The sequence below is a fragment of the Hyla sarda genome, chromosome 5 (assembly GCF_029499605.1).
Source record: "Hyla sarda isolate aHylSar1 chromosome 5, aHylSar1.hap1, whole genome shotgun sequence".
NCBI lineage: Eukaryota > Metazoa > Chordata > Amphibia > Anura > Hylidae > Hyla > Hyla sarda.
In genome coordinates, this window is record NC_079193.1 from 313,453,049 (window position 1) to 313,471,785 (window position 18,737).

The window sequence follows — 18,737 nt, forward strand, 5'->3', positions numbered from 1 at the left end:
AATATCGCCGGAAGGACCCGGCTGTCATTCACAGCCGGGGTCCCAATGCAGCTGCCGAGACCAGTCCTGATCACGGAACACCAATGCGATTGCGGGATCCCATTGGTTCCCATGGCAGCAGGAGGCCAGCTGATGGTCTCCTGTCTGCCTAGTACAGCAGCCTGTGAAGTCCAGTCATAGGCTGGACCATACAGGCTGTTAGTCACTGTAGTACTGACAGTTATACTGTGCTGCAGTACAGATGTACTGCAACATAGAATAACCTATGAAAAGTAAAAAGTTAAAATAAAAGGTTTTTAAATAAATTAATAAAGTGCATTGGGTATCCCCATATTCGTACTAACCCACAGAATAAAAATAACATCATTTTTACCATACAGTAAATGCCATAAAAGAAATTTCAAAAAACACCAGAAATTTTCCAATTTTTCTAAAAAATTTCCAGTTTTTCACAAAAAATGCTGCATGAATGAACAAATATTTACCACTTATATAAAGTACAATATGTCACAAAAAAACAATCTCAGAATCACGTCCCTAAATAAAGGCATGTCAGAGGTATTACCATTTAAAGAGACACTAGCCAGATTTGAAAAATTGGGCTTGGTCATTAAGATAAAAACAGGAGGCGTCCTTAACCCCTTAAGGACCAGGCCATTTTACACCTTAGGACCAGAGCGTTTTTTGCACATCTGACCACTGTTACTTTAAACATTAATAACCCTGGAATGCTTTTAGTTATCATTCTGATTCCGAGACAGTTTTTTCGTGATATATTCTACTTTAACACAGTGGTAAAATTTTGTGGTAACTTGCATCCTTTCTTGGTGAAAAATCACAAATTTGATGAAAAATTAGAAAATTTTGCATTTTTCTAACTTTGAAGCTCTCTGCTTGTAAGGATAATGGATATTCAAAATACATTTTTTTTATTCACATATACAATATGTTTACTTTATGTTTGCATCATAAAATTGACATGTTTTTACTTTTGGAAGACACCAGAGGGCTTCAAAGTTCAGCAGCAATTTTCCAATTTTTCACAAAATTTTCAAACTCACTATTTTTCAGGGACCAGTTCAGGTTTGAAGTGGATTTGAAGAGTATTCATCTTAGAAATTCCCCACAAATGACCCCATTATAAAAACTGCACCCCCCAAAGTATTCAAAATGAAATTCAGTCAGCGTTTTAACCCTTTAGGTGTTTCACAGGAATAGCAGCAAAGTGAAGGAGAAAATTCATAATCTTCATTTTTTACACTCGCATGTTCTTGTAGACCCAATTTTTGAATTTTTACAAGAGGTAAAAGGAGAAAATGTATACTTATATTTGTTGCCCAATTTCTCTCGAGTAAGGACATACCTCATATGTCTATGTAAATTGTTCGGCGGGTGCAGTAGAGGGCTCAGAAGCGAAGGAGCGAAAAGGGGATTTTGGAGAGTATGTTTTTCTGAAATGGTTTTGGGGGGCATGTTGCATTTAGGAAGCCCCTATGGTGCCAGAACAGCAAAAAAAAAACACATGCCAACAAGGAATTAAGTGAGCCTTAATACCCCACAGATGTTTCACGACTTGTGCATATGTAAAAAAAAAAAAAATAATTTTCACTAAAATGTGTGTTTCCCCCCAAATTTCACATTTTTGCAAAGGTTAATAGCAGAAAATTCCCCCCCAAAATTTGTAACCCCATCTCTTCTGAGTATGGAAATACCCCATGTGTGGACATCAAGTGTTCTGCTGGCGCACTACAATGCTCAGAAGAGAAGGAGCGCCATTGACCTTTGGGGAAAAAAATTGTTTGGAATGGAAGTCAGGGGTCGTGTGTGTTTACAAAGCCCCCCATAGTGCCAGAACAGTGGACCCCCCACATGTGACCCTATTTTGGAAACTACACCCCTCACAGAATTTAATAAGGGGTGCAGTGAGTATTTACACCCCACTGGCGTTTGACAGATCTTTGGAACAGTGGGCTGTGCAAATGAAAAATTACATTTTTCATTTTCACGGACCACTGTTCCAAAAATCTGTCAGACACCTGTGGGGCGTAAATGCTCACTGTACCCCTTATTACATTCCGTGAGGGGTGTAGTTTCCAAAATGGGATCACATGTGGGTATTTATTTTTTTGCGTTTATATCAGAACCGCTGTAAAATCGGCCACCCCTGTGCAAATCACCAATTTAGGCCTCAAATGTACATGGTGCGCTCTCACTCCTGAGCCTTGTTGTGCGTCCGCAGAGCATTTTACGCCCACATATTGGGTATTTCTGTACTCAGGAGAAATTTTGGGAGTCTTTTTTTCCTTTTAACTCTTGTGAAAATAAAAAGTATAGGGCAACACCAGCATGTTAGTGTAATTTTTTTTATTTTTTTACACTAACAAGCTGGTGTAGCCCCAACTTTTCCTTTTCATAAGGGGTAAAAGGAGAAAAGGCCCCCAACATTTGTAGTGCAATTCCTCCCGAGCACGGAAATACCCCATATGTGGCCCTAAACTGTTTCCTTGAAATACGACAGGGCTCTGAAGTGAGAGAGCTCCATGCGCATTTGAGGACTAAATTAGGGATCGCATAGGGGTATTCTATACCAATGATTCCCAAACAGGGTGCCTCCAGCTGTTGCTAAATTCCCAGCATGCCCTGACTGTCAGTGGCTGTCCGGAAATGCTGGGAGTTGTTGTTTTGCAACAGCTGGAGGCTCCATTTTGGAAACACTGCCATACAATATGGTTTTAATTTTTATTGGGGGGGGAGGGGGACAGTGTAAGGGGTGTATATGTTGTGTTTTACTCTTTATTATGTGTTAGTGTTGTGTTTTTATGGTACATTCACACTGGCGTGTTACAGTGAGTTTCCCGCTAGGAGTTTGAGCTGCGGCGAAAAATTTGCTGCCATCCAAACTTGAAGCAGGAAACTTACTGTAAGCCTGCCTGTGTGAATGTACCCTGTACGTTCACATGGGGGGGCAAACCTCCAGCTGTTTCAAAACTACAACTCCCAGCATGTACTGACAGACCGTGCATGCTGGGAGTTGTAGTTTTGCAACAGCTGGAGACACACTGGTTTGAAAACCTTCAGTTAGGTTCTGTTACCTAACTCAGTATTTGTAACCAGTGTGCCTCCAGCTGTTGCAAAACTACAACTCCCAGCATGTACTGATCGCCGAAGGGCTTGCTGGGAGATGTAGTTATGCAATAGCTGGAGGTACGCAACTACAACTCCCAGCATGCCGAGACAGCTGATTGCTGTTTGGACATGTTGGGATTTGCAGTTTTGCAACATCTGGAGGGCTACAGTTTTAGAGACCACGGCAAAGTGATCTCCAAACTGTGGTCCTCCAGCTGTGGCAAAACTACAATTCCCAGCATGCCCAGACAGCAAACAGTTGTTTGGGCATGCTAGGAGTTGTAGTTTTGCAAGATCTGGAGGGCTACAGTTTAGGGACCACTATATAGTGGTCTCAAACTGTAGCCCTCCAGCTGTTGCAAAACTACATATTCCAGCATGCCCAAACAGCTGTCTGGGCATGCTGGGAGTTGTAGTTTTGCAACATCTGGAGGGCTACAGTTAGAGACCACTGTATAATGGTCTCAAACTGTACCCTGCAGATGTTGCTAGGCAACTCACCGGCTTCCGTCGGATCCAGCCGCACGTCATCGCCGCCCCCGCCGATCGCCGTCGCCCACCCGGATCGGTAAGTGGATCTTCGGCGCTGGTCCCCGTCGTTTCCCCGTCCTGCCCCGCCTATTGTGGGTGGGCAGGACAGGAAAAACGAAAGTTAATCCCCCCCGCCCCCGATCTGCTATTGGTGGTCACGTCTAGACCACCAATAGCAGGGATAGGAGGGGTGGCACCCCTGCCACCTCACTCCTATCGCTTCAGGGGGATCCTGGGTGTCTTAGACACCCGCGATCCCCCTTACATTCCGAGTCACCGGGTCACTATAGACCCGTAATCGCGCAAATCGCAAGTGTGAATTCACTTGCGATTTGCCGCGATCGCCGACATGGGGGGGAGGGGGGTCTGATGACTCCCCTGGGCATTTGCATGGGATGCCTGCTGAATGATTTCAGCTGGCATCCTGGTCCGATCCCCGCATGGCGGGGACCAGAACTGCCCATGACGTAACTGTACGTCCTTGGTCCTTAAGACCCAGGGTGTCGGGACTTAACGTTACATCATGGGTCCTGTAGGGGTTAAGGGGTTAAAGATTAGTTTTATGCGGAACTAGACAACAAATCCTGATGTTTACATGAAATCTCTTGTGTTCTTCAATGGTCACCGCTATCCACAGAGTACAGAGTAGCTGCCGGGACCAAAAGCTAAGCAAACAGCACACCCACCTCTCTATTGAAGTGAATACAGCTGATGGTGGATTTGTATTGGCAAAGAGGTCGGGGAACCTGGAGGTGAGATCTAAAGAACCTTCTGTTTTATTACATTGGATTTTGACCTTATCTTAGTTACCTACCCATGACATGATTGCTTGCAGCCTCTTAAACATTAATTTTATACAGGACTAGACAACAAATCCTGATGTTTACATGAAATCTCTTGTGGTCACCGCTATCCACCAAGTTCACAGAGCAGCTGGTAGACTTTACCGGAACCAAGCATGTGTTTATTTTATTTCTTGAATGCTTTATGCCTTCTTTACCAAATAAAAATATAGCAGTAAATTGCATGCAGAGATGTTAAAATCCCGGACCGTTAATGAACTTTGAATAATGTGCCTCAGCAAAGGTTGTATAATTGTAAATGGAATTTCGTGGCTTCCTTTGCTGTAAATCAGGACGTGTGTTTATTGGGCCCTTTTTAATCCAGGCTTACTACACAATTATTTTTTAATAATCGCAGCCTTAGAACTGCAGCTGTGAGCTCACCAGTTTAAACAGCTGACTGGAGTAAGCCGTTTTATGTTGCTAATATTGCTGGCCATGTCAGGAGCGGAGAGTTATTTTCCTCAGGTGTGTTTGAGTAAGTCTCCTAATTTCATTACTTTTAAAGGCAGTGTGAAAATAAAACATGTCATCTCCCTAGATATTGCAATGTTTGGTCAAATTGAAACGTTGTGTGATTACTTCCTACATTCTCTCACCACTTTATAGCGGCACATAGTTGATGAAACACAACTGCGTCTCCATATATGCTCCGAGCGTTCCACAAGACATTGCTGGTCTTTGTAACAGCAGAGGCACAAGTACTGCATTAAGAAAACTCTAAAAGTGCTTACGGCATGTGTTCCTTGGCAATATTCTGTTTCTTAGGGAAAACACATAACTAATATTTAAGGGGTTTTCCAGATTTAGTTCTGAGATGCCATTGATAAATATTTGGTAAAGGGAGCAGAATGAAGAAGGTACAGGGCCTTGACTTTTCTGAATTAGAGCTAGATCATCAAACAGAACAAATCCTCCAATGTGGCGACGGGATAGAGAGCGCAAGACACCCAGGTAATGGCAAGTGAGGTTTATTCACCCATGATGCAACGCATTTCACAGACTGCTGCATCAGGCATCTGAAGATGCCTGATGAAGCAGTCTATCTGTGAAACGCGTTGCATCATGGGTGAATAAACCTCACTTCCCATTACCTGGGTGTCTTGCGCTCTCTATCCTGTCTCCACATTGGAGGATTTGTTCTGTTCTCTGTTTGCTGTTAGACGTAGAGTAGCTGCAGATATCCCATCTCCCATGCTTTTTTCCATTGTTACACTTGGTCGAGTGGAACTTCATGCGGTAAGCACTTTTCTGCATTTAGCCCTTACCCTGTGCCTACAATATCACACCACGGAGCACTGTCTATCTCTTTATTTTAGAGCTAGATCATAGAATCATAATTTAGCTGCTTTTAAATGGGTGCTGTCATGTGCAAAAGTATTTTATATAAAGTAGATAATAATGCGAACTTGTCTCTGCTGTGCTGGCCCACTCAGGGGCCGGGACACCACTGTGGCCAGTGACTGACTGAGTTGCCTGTGTTTAACTTTGCAAATCAACTTTAAATACAAAGACATATTTCATTCTTATTTAATCAGTATTTTATCTATTTTGCATCCATTTTTCTAGGTGGGAATCAGTTTTTACTGTACAGAAATACAGATGCAATACCAAAGACTGTTTCAAAGAATCTCACCAATATTGTTTCTTCTATGTGATTTTTTTTTACATTTGGCTATACAGGCCTGTGAGTTTTGAGTCAGAATATAGATTTTACATTTTTCTGTTAAGTCTTTTAAAAGTTTCTTTTTTTCTTGGATATATGATTTCTGCAAAAATGTCAAACCATGTTTACTTAGGGCAATTTGTTGCATACTGAACATTACTAAAAAGCTTTGTAGGTATATTATTTGGCTCTATGACTTAAGGACCAAGCCCATTTTCGCCCTAAGGACCAGAGCATTTTTTGCACATCTTTTTACCATCATTTTATTAATAAAATAACTTTTATCCTACAGAAAGAGGTTTGCGCTCCTTTCTGAGGTTCCGATATTTGATGATCAATCTGATCCAACCCTCCTAACCCCTTAAGGATGGAAGACATACCCGTACACCCCTTTTTTTAGGGGTCGTTAAGGACTGAGGGCGTACAGGTATGCCGGTGGGAATTTTGGTCCCCGCCGCACACAGGCGATCTGCGGCGATTCAAGGTCATACGGGTCTCTGATGACCCAGAAAATAAGGGGGATCGGGGGTGTCCAAGTTACCCACGATCCCCCTGAAGGGATAGGAGTGATGTGACAGGGCTGCCACCCTTCCTATCCCTGCTATTGGTCGGTCAGAAGCGACCGACCAATAGCAAATCAGGGGGCGGGGAGGTTAACTTCCCCTGTTCTGCCCACAGTAGTCCAGGCAGAATGGGGGTATTGTCCTGTGACCGGCACCGGAGGGTCACTTACCATTGGCAGCGGCGATCAGTGGCAGTGGGCGGCGATGACGTGCGGCTGGCTCCCTGGTGCAGACTACGGAAGCCGGTGAATTGCCTAGCAACATCTGGAGGGCTACAGTTTGGAGTATAGTGGTCTCTAAACTGTAGCCCTCCAGATGTTGCAAAACTACAACTCCCAGCATGCCCAGACAGCTGTTTGCGGTTCGGGCATGCTGGGATTTGTAGTTTTGCAACAGCTGGAGGCCTACAGTTTGGAGATCACTGTGCAGTGGTCTCTAGACTGTGGCCCTCTATATCTTGCAAAACTACAACTCCCAGCATGCCCGCACAATAGTTTGCTGTCTGGGCATGCTGGGATTTGTAGCTTTGCAACATCTGGAGGGCCACAGTTTGGAGATCACTGTGAGGTGGTTTCTAAACCATGGCCCTCTAAATCTTGCAAAACAACAACTCCCAGCATGCATGAGGCTGCCTCGCCATGCTGGGAGTTGTAGTTGCATACCTCCAGCTGTTGTATAACTACATCTTCCAGCATGCCCTTCGACGATCAGTACATGCTGGGAGTTGTAGTTTTGCAATAGCTGGAGGCACACTGGTTGGAAAATACTGAGTAAGGTAACAGAACCTAACTGAAGGTTTTCCAACCAGTGTGCCTCCAGCTGTTGCAATACTACAACTCCCAGCATGCACGGTTAGTCAGTGCATGCTGGGAGTTGCAGTTTTGCAACAGCTGGAGGTTTGACCCCCTCCTATGTGAATGTACAGGGTACATTCACACAGGCGGGGGTTTACAGTGAGTTTCCTGCTTCAAGTTTGAGCTGCAGCAACTCATAGCGGGAAACTCACCGTAAACCCCCGCCTGTGTGAATGTACCCTAAAAACACTACACTAACACATAATAAAGGCTAAAACACTACATATACACCCCCTTACACGCCCACCCCCCCCCAATAAAAATGAAAAACGTATCGTATGGCAGTGTTTCCAAAATGGAGCCTCCAGCTGTTGCAAAACATTAACTCCCAGCATTTCCGGACAGCCACTGACTGTCCAGGCATGCTGGGAGTTTAGCAACAGCTGAAGGCACCCTGTTTGGGAATCACTGGCATAGAATACCCCTATGTCCACCCCTATGCAATCCCTAATTTAGTCCTCAAATGCGCATGGCGCTCTCTCACTTCGGAGCCCTGTCATATTTCAAGGAAACAGTTTAGGACCACATATGGAGTATTTCCGTACTCGGGAGCAATTAAGTTACAAATTATGGGGGGCTTTTTCTCCTTTTACCCCTTATGAAAAGGAAAAGTTGAGGTCCACACCTGTTAGTGTAAAAAAATAAACATTTTTACACTAACATGCTGGTGTTGCCCCATACTTTTTATTTTCACAAGAGGTAAAAGGAAAAAAAGACCCCCAAAAGTCCTGAAATACACCAAATGTGGGCATAAAATGCTCTGCGTGCGCACAACAAGGCTCAAGAGTGAGAGCGCCATGGACATTTGAGACCTACATTGGTGATTTGCACATGGGTGGCTGATTTTACAGCGGTTCTGACATAAACGCAAAAAAAGAAGTACCCATGTGTGACCCCATCTTGGAAACTACACCCCTCACAGAACATAACAAGGGATATAGTGAGCCTGAACACACCACAGGTGTTTGACGAATTTTCGGTAAAGTTGGATGGGAAAATGAAAAAAAATCTTTTAACTAAAAAGGTGTTACCCAAAATTTTTCATTTTCACAAGAGAAAATAGGAAAAAAAAATCCCCCAAAAATGTTTATCCCATTTCTTCTGTGTAAGAACATACCCCATATGTGGATGCAAAGTGCTCTGCGGGTGCACTACCATGCTCAGAAGAGAAGGAGCGCCATTGGGATTTTGGAGAGAAAATTTGTCCATAATTAAAGGCCACGTGTGTTTACTGTGTTTACAAAGCCACCATAGTGCCAGAACAATGGACCCCCCCCTACATGTGACCCCATTTTGGAAACTACACCCCTCAAGGAATATAGTAAGGGGTACAGTGAGCATTTACACCCCACAGGTGTCTGACAGATTTTTGGAACAGTGGTCCGTGAAAATGAAAAATTTAATTTCTAAAGATTTCTAAAGTTCTAAAGATGGTGAAAAAGGTCTCAGTCCTTAAGGGGTTAATAAATGTGGGATGCTTTTACTTATGAATTAGATTTTTGTGTGTGACATATTCTTCTTTATGTTAGTGATAAATTGTCGTCGATATTTGCATCATTTCTTGGTGAAAAATTCCCAAATTTCATAAAAAATTGGAAAATTTTGCATTTTTCTAACTTTGAAGCTCTCTGCTTGTAAGGAAAGTGGACATCCCAAATAAATTATATGTTTATTCACATATACAATATGTCTATGTTGACTTTAGAAAGTTGACATGTTTTTACTTTTTGAAGACATTAGAGGGCTTCAAAGTATAGCAGCAATTTTCCAATTTTGCTGAAATGGTTTTTGGGGAGCATGTCTCATTTAGGAAGCCCTCATGGTGCCAGAACAGCAAAAAACACCCCACATGGCACATTATTTGGGAAACTACACCCCTCATGGAACGTAATAAGGGGTACAGTGAGCCCTAACACCTCACAGGTGTTTGACGACTTTGCATTGAAGTTGGAAGTGATTTTTTTTTTTTTTTTTTTTTTACCAAAATGCAGATTTTACCCCAATTTTTTTACAAGGGGTAATGGGTCAAAATGTCCCACCAAAATTTGTAACACCATTTCTCGAGTAAGGAAATATCTCATATGTGGATGTGAAGTGCTCTGTGGGTGCACTAGAGGGCTCAGAAGGGAAGGAGTGACAATGGAATTTTGGAGAAAGTATTTGGTTGGAATAGAAGTCTGGGGCCATGTGCATTTACAAAGCCCCCATGGTGCCACAACAGTGGGGTCCAAGGGGTGCACTGGGATTTGACAGATCTTTGGAACAGTGGGCTGTACAAATGAATAATTAAATTTTTCATTTTCTTGGACCACTGTTCCAAAAATCTGTCAGACACATGTGGGGTGTAAATGCTCACTGCACCCCTTGTTACTTTCCGTGAGGGGTGTAGTTTCCGAAATGGGATCACATGTGGGTGGTTTTTATTTTGCGTTTATGTCAGAACCGCTGTAACCAGCAGCCACTCCTGTGCAAATCACCAGTTTAGGCCTAAAATGTACATAGTGCGCTCTCACTCTTGAGCCCTGTTGTGCGCCCACAGAGTACTTTACATCCACATATGGGGTATTTCCGTAGTATGGGGCAACACCAGCATGTTAGTGTAAAAAAAATTTTAAAAAATGACACTAACATGCTGGTGTAGACCCCAACTTTACCTTTTCATAAGGTGTAAAGGAGAAAAAGCCCCCCAAAATTAGTAACACAATTTCTCCCGAGTACAGAAATACCCCATATGTGGCCCTGAACTGTTGCCTTGAAATACAACAGGGCCTTGAAGTGAGAGAGCGCCATGCACATTTGAGGCCTAAATTAGGGATTTTCATAGGGGGGGGACCAGGATGCAAGCGTTACACTTGCCTCCTCCACCAAAAATACTGTACGTCAGTTTTCCCCAAACAAGGTGCCTCCAGCTGTTGTAAAACTCCCAACATGCCTGGACAGTCAATGGCTGTCCGGCAATACTGGGAGTTCTTATTTTGCAACAGCTGGGGGCTCTGTTTTGGAAACACTATCGTACAAGATGTTTTTAATTTTTATTGGGGGGGGCAACAGTGTAAGGGGGCAGTGTATATGTAGTGTTTTACTCTTTTTATTTAGGGTTAGACTACTGTAGTGTAGTGTTTTTAGGGTACATTCACATGGGCGGCGGTTCACAGCGAGTTTCCCGCTGGGAGTTTGAGCAGCAGTTGAAAACTTGCGGCATTTCAAACTTGAAGCTGGAAACTTGCTGTAAACCCCCACCCGTGTGAATGTACCCTGTACATTCACTTGGGGTGGGGGGGGTAAACCTTCATCTGTTGCAAAACTATAACACCCAGCATGCACTGACAGACCATGCATGCTGGAAGTTGTAGTTATGCAACAGCTAGAGGCACAATGGTTGGGAAACAGCCCGGAAAAGCCGTGATTCGCCGGTCGGTATTGACTGACGAATCACGGCGATCGCTAACAAGGGGGGTCCCAGGACCCCCCCAGGGGTATGCACGGGGTGCCTGCTGAATGATTTATTTCAAGCAGCGGGGACCGGAATTCCCACGGGCGTACAGGTATGTCCTTGGTCTTTAAGGGGTTAAAGGAGATATCTAGCCAAAAGTAGTAAAAAAAAAAACTTAAATAATATTTATATGCTCACCATGACTCTACAAAGCTTCCTGGCTGATTTGTTTCAAAATTGAACCTTCAAAGTCCTCATAAACAGCCTTTGAAAATCGAACACAAGAGCTGCAAAAAAAATACACAAACCATTAGCCCCTGTGGGAGATGCGGGAGGAATGCCTTGAGGAAGCTGAGCAGGTCACATGGTTAAAGAAGCAGTAAATAATTGTGCTCAGCAAAAATTACATTTTAAGGGCGCGTTCACACTGAGTATAATTCAAGAGGAATTTACTAGAGTGAGGCTGGGTTCACATCACGTTTTTGCCATACTGTTTTCAATCAATTTTTCTAAAGAAAACCATATGGCAAAAAAACGGATGGAACAGTACGGTAAAAAGTAAACTGTGTGCGTTTTTAAACTGTATACTGTTTTTAAAAGTGCATACAGTTCTGTCCGTTTTTATAAAAGAAAAACCCATACGTTTTGATAATTTTGTCCATTTTTTAATGGGAGGGGTGTTGGGTGTGGACTTTAGGATGCAAACGAGCATGTGCAAAGTAAAAAACATATATGGTTTCCCGTATGGAACTGTATATATGTGCATTTCCCATTGATGTCCATTTTTTTTAAAACGTATGAGGTTGCAGTATGGTTTTTAAACCGGAGACAAAAACGTGGTCAACCACGGTTTTAACTCCGTTTTAAAAACCTACTGCAACCGCATACTTTTTTTTTTTTAACATGGATGTCAATGGGAAACACACATGTATACAGTTCCATACGGGAAACTGTATACGGTTTTTACTTTGCACATGCGCATTTGCATCCTAAAGTCCTCACCCACCACCCCTCCCATTAAAAATGGACAAAATTCTCAAAAACTTATGTTTTTTAAAAAAAATAAAAATGGACAGAACTGTATGCACTTTTAAAAACAGTACACAGTTTAAAAACGCATACGGTTTACTTTATCCCATACTGTTCCATCCGTTTTTTGCCATACGGTTTTCTGTAGAAAAAACGGATTGAAAACAGTATGGCAAAAACGTGATGTGAACCCAGCCTAAGTTCCACTCGCGGAATATCGTTCCGATAGAAGAAAGAACATGTTCATTCTTCTTGCGGAATATGCGAGCAGGAGTCCATTGAAGTCAAAGCCAAATTTTTCCGCTTAAAATGGTTTCCGCACAAAATAAATAAATAAAAAGGGAAATTCCAGTTGGTGGTTTTAGTCTAGCAAAAAATAAAAAAAAATAAACAGTTTGCTCCTATATTCCATACGGAAAATCTGTGCAGAATTCCGCATGATTTTCACGCAAATTTTTACACAAGGAATCCTCTCCTATTCCTCAGTGTTAACCCACTCTAAAATGCTAAATGATATAACTTCAATATGTGCGGCTATAAAACAATAATTTCATTTGGCTGAAGATAACTTTAAGATTAATTGTCAGCAAAGCTACCTGTGTAAAATAAAAAGTTTATATGTGTTTACATGTTAACAATTTGTTCCATTATATTTTTAAGATTAAAGAACAAGAAAATCGATTAATTAAATTGGAGGATGAAATCAGCCAGTTACAAGAAAAAAGTAGTTCCTCTCAAAGTGATCTACTAGAAGCTCAAGCACAGATAAAAATTCTCCTCCTGAATCTTTCTATGGCAGAGAAACGGAACAAATATTACACAACACAGGTAAATATTTTTTCTCTCTTGTGTCAAATGTGTTGTGTAATGGTGCCAGCAAAGATATACTGACGATGTACAGTGCAGTCTACTTCCCAGATCCTCTATTCTGGTGGATCCTCCATTAAGTCATATTGAAGAAAAAGTTCTAGTTGATCGGAAAAATTATCTTAAGTTCACGCTACATGTCTTTATCCTACGCAGAATTTGACTTGTTTTGTTATAGCCCTTCCTGCCCTAAGTGTACAATCCCTGGCAACATTTTTAGAATCACCACACTTGGGGAGGATGTTTGCCCAGCTTTTTTATTTATTAGCTGAAGGTTTACTGAATCAATTTACTGTTCAGATAAAATGTTTCAGAATCATTTTATTATTCTAAAACCAATATTGACAAGTCTAAAATGTAAATTAGTCTGCAGTTACATGGGGAAAGTGAATACCTTAGTTGTCGGACATATAAAAGCACTGCAAAACCAATTCAAAACCTAAGGGCAGAAACAGTAACCAACAATTGTCACAAACTCAGTCTTTCATCCTCACTAGACAGTATACATATTTTACTCTCTTCTGCCATCTCGTCAACTCTCCTCTTATCTATCATCTCTGTGTATGTTACTTACATTGCCATACTCCCTTGTTTTTGTTATATCTAATGGTACATAAAGCTGGCACATCAGGATAGGCCATCATTAATAGTAGATCGGCAGAGGTCTGACAAGTGGCTCTCCTTCCGAGCACTGCAACCTCTTAAAGGGATATTCCGGCCAAAGATGTCTGATCTCGAGGGGCCTGCCACTGGGACCCCCGCAATCTTCGTGTAGCACGCCCCCTCCATTCATGTCTATGGGAGGCGGCGTGATGGCTGTCACACCCACTCCCATAGACATGAATGCAGGGGGCGTGGTGTCATGTCACAAAGTGGCACAGAGGTTTCCGGACTGGAGCAACGGCCCGGCATAGAATGCGGTTGCTGCACTGAGATCGCGGAGGGGTCCCCATGGCGGGCCCCCCACAATCAGACATCTTAAGATGTCGTTGGCTGGAAATTACCCCTCTAATTGTTGTCGGCTGGGCACTAACCAGTTCATATTTAAGGAGTATTTCAGGATGTAAAAATTGGCATTCAGACTGCCGGCAGTAAAAAAATAAAGAGATACATACCTGCCGTCACTCCCACAGTGACTCCGGTAACCCACTCCAGCCTTCACCACGATCCTCTTCCTGTTTGCCGGTGGTCGGTGAGTCATACTGCAATCACCGGTCACAGAGAAATCCCGCCCCGGCCAGCGATAGGCTGAGTGGCAGTGTGACGTTTTCGGCCCCGGCACCTGGTGAAGGGGCAACAGGTATGTATCTCTTTATTTTTTTACTGCCGGCAGTCTGAAAGACAATTTTTACATCCCACAATACTCCTTTAATGTCCTTTCCTGATTATAGGCCATCAAGCTTGTAAGGCTGGTTAACCTCTTTAATGCTGGCCTATCACTTCTTAGATTCCTATCACATTCACTTGCAGCCTTCTTGCTTAGACTCACTATGTTGTAAGTAAATCTATTGTGTAAGAGAAAGTTTTTTTTGTTTTGTTTAGCAGATATGTATATAATGATATGTATATATGTATGATATGTATATAAATGCAGTCCCATTTAAGAATAAAGTGATTGATTTTTATATATTTCTCATACCTTTTTATCATTACCCTTTGTTGAATGGGTTTTGTAGACCAACATTTCACTTTCACAGGTCTTGTCTATAACACTAGCAGGTCACCCAGTGTAATAAACAATCTTATCATACTCAGCCATTGTTCTAGCAATTTTAAGGGTTTTCAGGTTCCTTTTCTTTGGGCATTTTCATTTTTTGCAAATAAAAAGCTTTCGAGGTCCAGGCACTAGTCAGACAAATAGCTAGGGTCATCGTAGACCAATCAGAGGGCAGTAATGTAGAGAACAAAGAAATACTAAACAGATAAAAAGAAATATATATTTATTTATTTTTTGCTTTACAAAGGTATAATTCAAAATCCGAGAATTTGAGCATTTCTAAACTAAATCTGTGGGGAACAATGATATATTCAGGTGACAGAATAATCCTTCATATTGTAGCAGATTGTGTTTTGGATGCAATTTTATTATAATTCAGTGTGAAATATCTCAGTGGAAATTATTATGTATACAACGCAGAGAAGGAATATGAATACCGTTTTCCTAAAAGTAATCTGTGTCCCAGCTTTATTAAATCCCCCTTGTTGTAGGCGTATTGAGCAGTAGGTAAAATTGGTATTGCAATCTAAATTGTTCACATAAGTAATTTAACAGAGTATCGGAGCTTGTACAGTAATAAGGCTTGTTTTAATCCTCTGGTTGTGGCTCCTGACACCATGGAACTGCACATTGCTTCTGTTTGCCCCTGTGGGGAGGTTAGATGACTGGAGGATTACAAAACCCCTGCCTTTTATTATTTGTACAGGCTCTGTTCTCTGATAAAAGGAATGAAGAAACATTGCATTCACACATTTGGCGAGGAACTCCTTACAACTGTATCTTCACACACAGGTCAGGCATTGGCTGCTACTTTATGTGTGCCCCCATCATCAGAATAGGAAAACTTAAGAGAATTGTTTAAAGATCTCGATCACAGTTAAAAAGCAGCTCTGGGCTGTTAAAAAAAAAAAAAAAAAGGGCTCAAAGTAGCAAGCGGCTGCTTTTGCTTCCTACCGCAATCACATGGTGATCTTTAAATAATCTCCTAAATGCTATAAAAAAAAGGTTTCTTAAAAGGTCTTCATCAAACTGCACATTTTTTTTATGTTCAAGGCTGAATTTTATGAGGAAACGATAGCGAAACTGCAAGAAGATTTGGAACAGTCAAAGAGACACTGCAGAAAATGTACAAAAAGTCTGGAGTCTGCTGAGCAGAACATTTGTGATTTGAAACTGGAAATAACTTTATTACAAGCAAATCACAAACAGACAGTGGAACAGGTAACGCTGCCGTAGTCGCCTTTCATCTGACTTCGTTTTGATATTACAACGCCAGACATAATTTTTGTACAATGGGCTTCATTTTTTGTGTTATGTTTGGACAGGGGAACAATAAACGTTACGTACTGTGAAAACGGGCTTCAATTTGAATCAAGTGTTAGAACACATAAGCATAGGGAGAGCCATTCTTCTACGCCTGTGTTCTACAAGTCTTCCCTCTCAACTGACAGCCCCCTTGCCTTTCTGTCTCATTGTCTTCCACATCCCTTAACCATGAGACGGCATAGAAAAGAGGCAGGCACTAATGGCTGCCGCACATCTGCTTATTGTAGGAACAGGAGGAACCCAGGAGCCAGTGGATTTTGACACTACCTCAACATTTTTGTCTATAGACTTAATTTGATTTAATATACTGTCTCTATCCATCCAATTTAGCAATGTGATTCTGAACCTTTTTATTGTGAAGAAACCCCAAAAAGTGTTTCCTTAGTCCTGTCAAATCCCAGACTGTGGTTGTAGCCTTGCGTAACAGCAAAGCCATGTTCAGAAGGTGGTATGATCACATATTTCCCAAGTTCCGTAGTTTTGTACCTAAAGGATTACTTCTGCCCTTCACATTTTACACTATAATCATGCAAACATGTAAAGTAAGGGATAAAGCAATGTAGCATTCCAATGTAGAAAGGTGCAGTCATATGAGTGAGCCTAAATGTATATAAAGGAAAAATGGAGTCACTAGAATTTAAAGTATACAATCAAGCAATAAGACATGTAACAAAGGTCATTAGGACCAAAACATGTGTTGTTGTAGCAATACTCTGACACCCACTGTTTATTATCATTTCGGTTGGTAGGGCTAAGTCAGGTGTTTACCTTTTATGCGCAGTGCCCAACTTATTTAATATTGTTTTCGCTTAACATTTTATTGGTAGTTTTTATAACTATTGGATCCCTTTCCTTTCCCTTCTTTCCTTTCTTTTATTGTATGATTTTTTTCTGACTTCAGTTTGTCTATATATTGTTATACCTCAAATTCTAGAGACTCCCTTTTTCCTTCTCTTTTGTTGTTCACATTCAACGCTATGCTATAATAGCTCTAACAGGGGAAAAAATAACTCCATATGCAACCATGTATAGTCAGAAGACATATTAACCCCTTAAGGACGCAGGACGTAAATGTACGTCCTGGTGCGGTGGTACTTAACGCACCAGGACAAACATTTACGTCCTGTGCATAACCGCGGGCATCGGATCGATGCCCGTGTTATGCGCGGCTGATCCCGGCTGCTGATCACAGCCAGGGACCCGCCGGCAATGGCCGACGCCCGCAATCTTGCGGGCGTCCGCCATTAACCCCTCAGATCCCGGCATCTGCGGCAGTGCGCGATTTCAATGAATGACCGGATCGCCCGCAGCGCTGCTGCGGGTATCCGATCATTCAGAACGCCGCACGGAGGTCCCCTCACCTTCCTCCTTCCAGCTCCCGGCGCCTTCTGCTCTGGTCTGAGATCGAGCAGACCAGAGCAGAAGATGACCCATAATACTGATCTGTTCTATGTCCTATACATAGAACAGATCAGTATTAGCAATCATTGTATTGCTATGAATAGTCCCCTATGGGGACTATTCAAGTGTAAAAAAAATGTAAAAGTAAAAAAAAAAAGTGAAAAATCCCCTCCCCCAATAAAAAAGTAAAACGTCAGTTTTTTCCTATTTTACCACCAAAAAGCGTAAAAAATTAATTGAATAGACATATTTGGTATTGTCGCGTGCGTAAATGTCCGAACTATTAAAATAAAATGTTAATGATCCCGTACGGTGAACGGCGTGAACGTAAAAAAAAAAAAAAAAGTCCAAAATTGCTACTTTTTTAATACATTTTATAAAAATAAAAAAATTATAGAAAATGTATTAAAAGTTTTTTATAAGCAAATGTAATATAAAAAAAAATACAGATCATGGCGCAAAAAATGAGCCATCATACTGCCGCTTATACGGAAAAATAAAAAAGTTAGAGGTCATCAAAATAAAGGGATTATAAACGTACTAATTTGGTTAAAAAGTTTGTGATTTTTTTTAAGCACAACAATAATATAAAAGTATGTAATAATGGGTATCATTTTAATCGTATTAACCCTCAGAATAAAGAACACACGTCATTTTTACCGTAAATTGTACGGCATGAAAATGAAACCTTCCAAAATTAGCAAAATTGCGTTTTTCTTTTTAATTTCCCCACAAAAATAGTGTTTTTTGGTTGCGCCATACATTTTATGATATAATGAGTTATGTCATTACAAAGGACAACTGGCCACGCAAAAAACAAGCCCTCATACTAGTCTGTGGATGAAAATATAAAATAGTTATGATTTTTAGAAGGCGAGGAGCAAAAAATGAAAACGTAAAAATTAAGGGGTTAAAGGGGTATTCCAGGAAGAAAAAACTTTTTTTTTTTTTTTAGATCAACTGGCTCCATAAAGTTAAACAGATTTGTAAATGACTTCTATTAAAAAATCTTAATCCTTCCAATAATTATCAGCTACTGAAGTTGAGTTGTTCTTATCTGTCTGGAAACAATGCTTTCTCCTGACATCTCTGCTTGCCTCGGGAACTGCACAGAGTAGAAGAGGTTTGCTATGGGGATTTGCTTCTACTCTGGGCAGCTCCCGAGACACATGTCATCAGAGAGCACTTAGACAGAAAAGAACAACTCATCTTCTGCAGCTCATAAGTACTGAACGGATTAAGATTTTTTAATAGAAGTCATTTACAAATCTGTTTAACTTTCTGGAGCCAGTTGATATATATATATATATATATATAAGTTTTTTCCTGGATAACCCCTTTAATATTCTATAAAGCTATAATATAGGTGCCCTGTTCTGGCT

General features: G+C 41.4%; 1 protein-coding gene across 7 annotated transcripts in view; it reads left to right on the forward strand.

Annotated features, from left to right (window-relative positions):
• LOC130274181 (cingulin-like) overlaps window positions 1-18,737 on the forward strand; it is a 419,288-nt gene that overhangs the window by 193,080 nt on the left and 207,471 nt on the right. For 6 of the 7 annotated variants that reach the window (XM_056522196.1, XM_056522193.1, XM_056522192.1 and 3 more), the window contains 2 exons: window positions 12,705-12,872; window positions 15,682-15,849. In XM_056522196.1, coding sequence (XP_056378171.1) covers window positions 12,705-12,872; window positions 15,682-15,849 — 336 coding nt within the window. The remainder of the gene's footprint in view (window positions 1-12,704; window positions 12,873-15,681; window positions 15,850-18,737) is intronic. The other variant, XM_056522195.1, reaches the window with a different exon arrangement.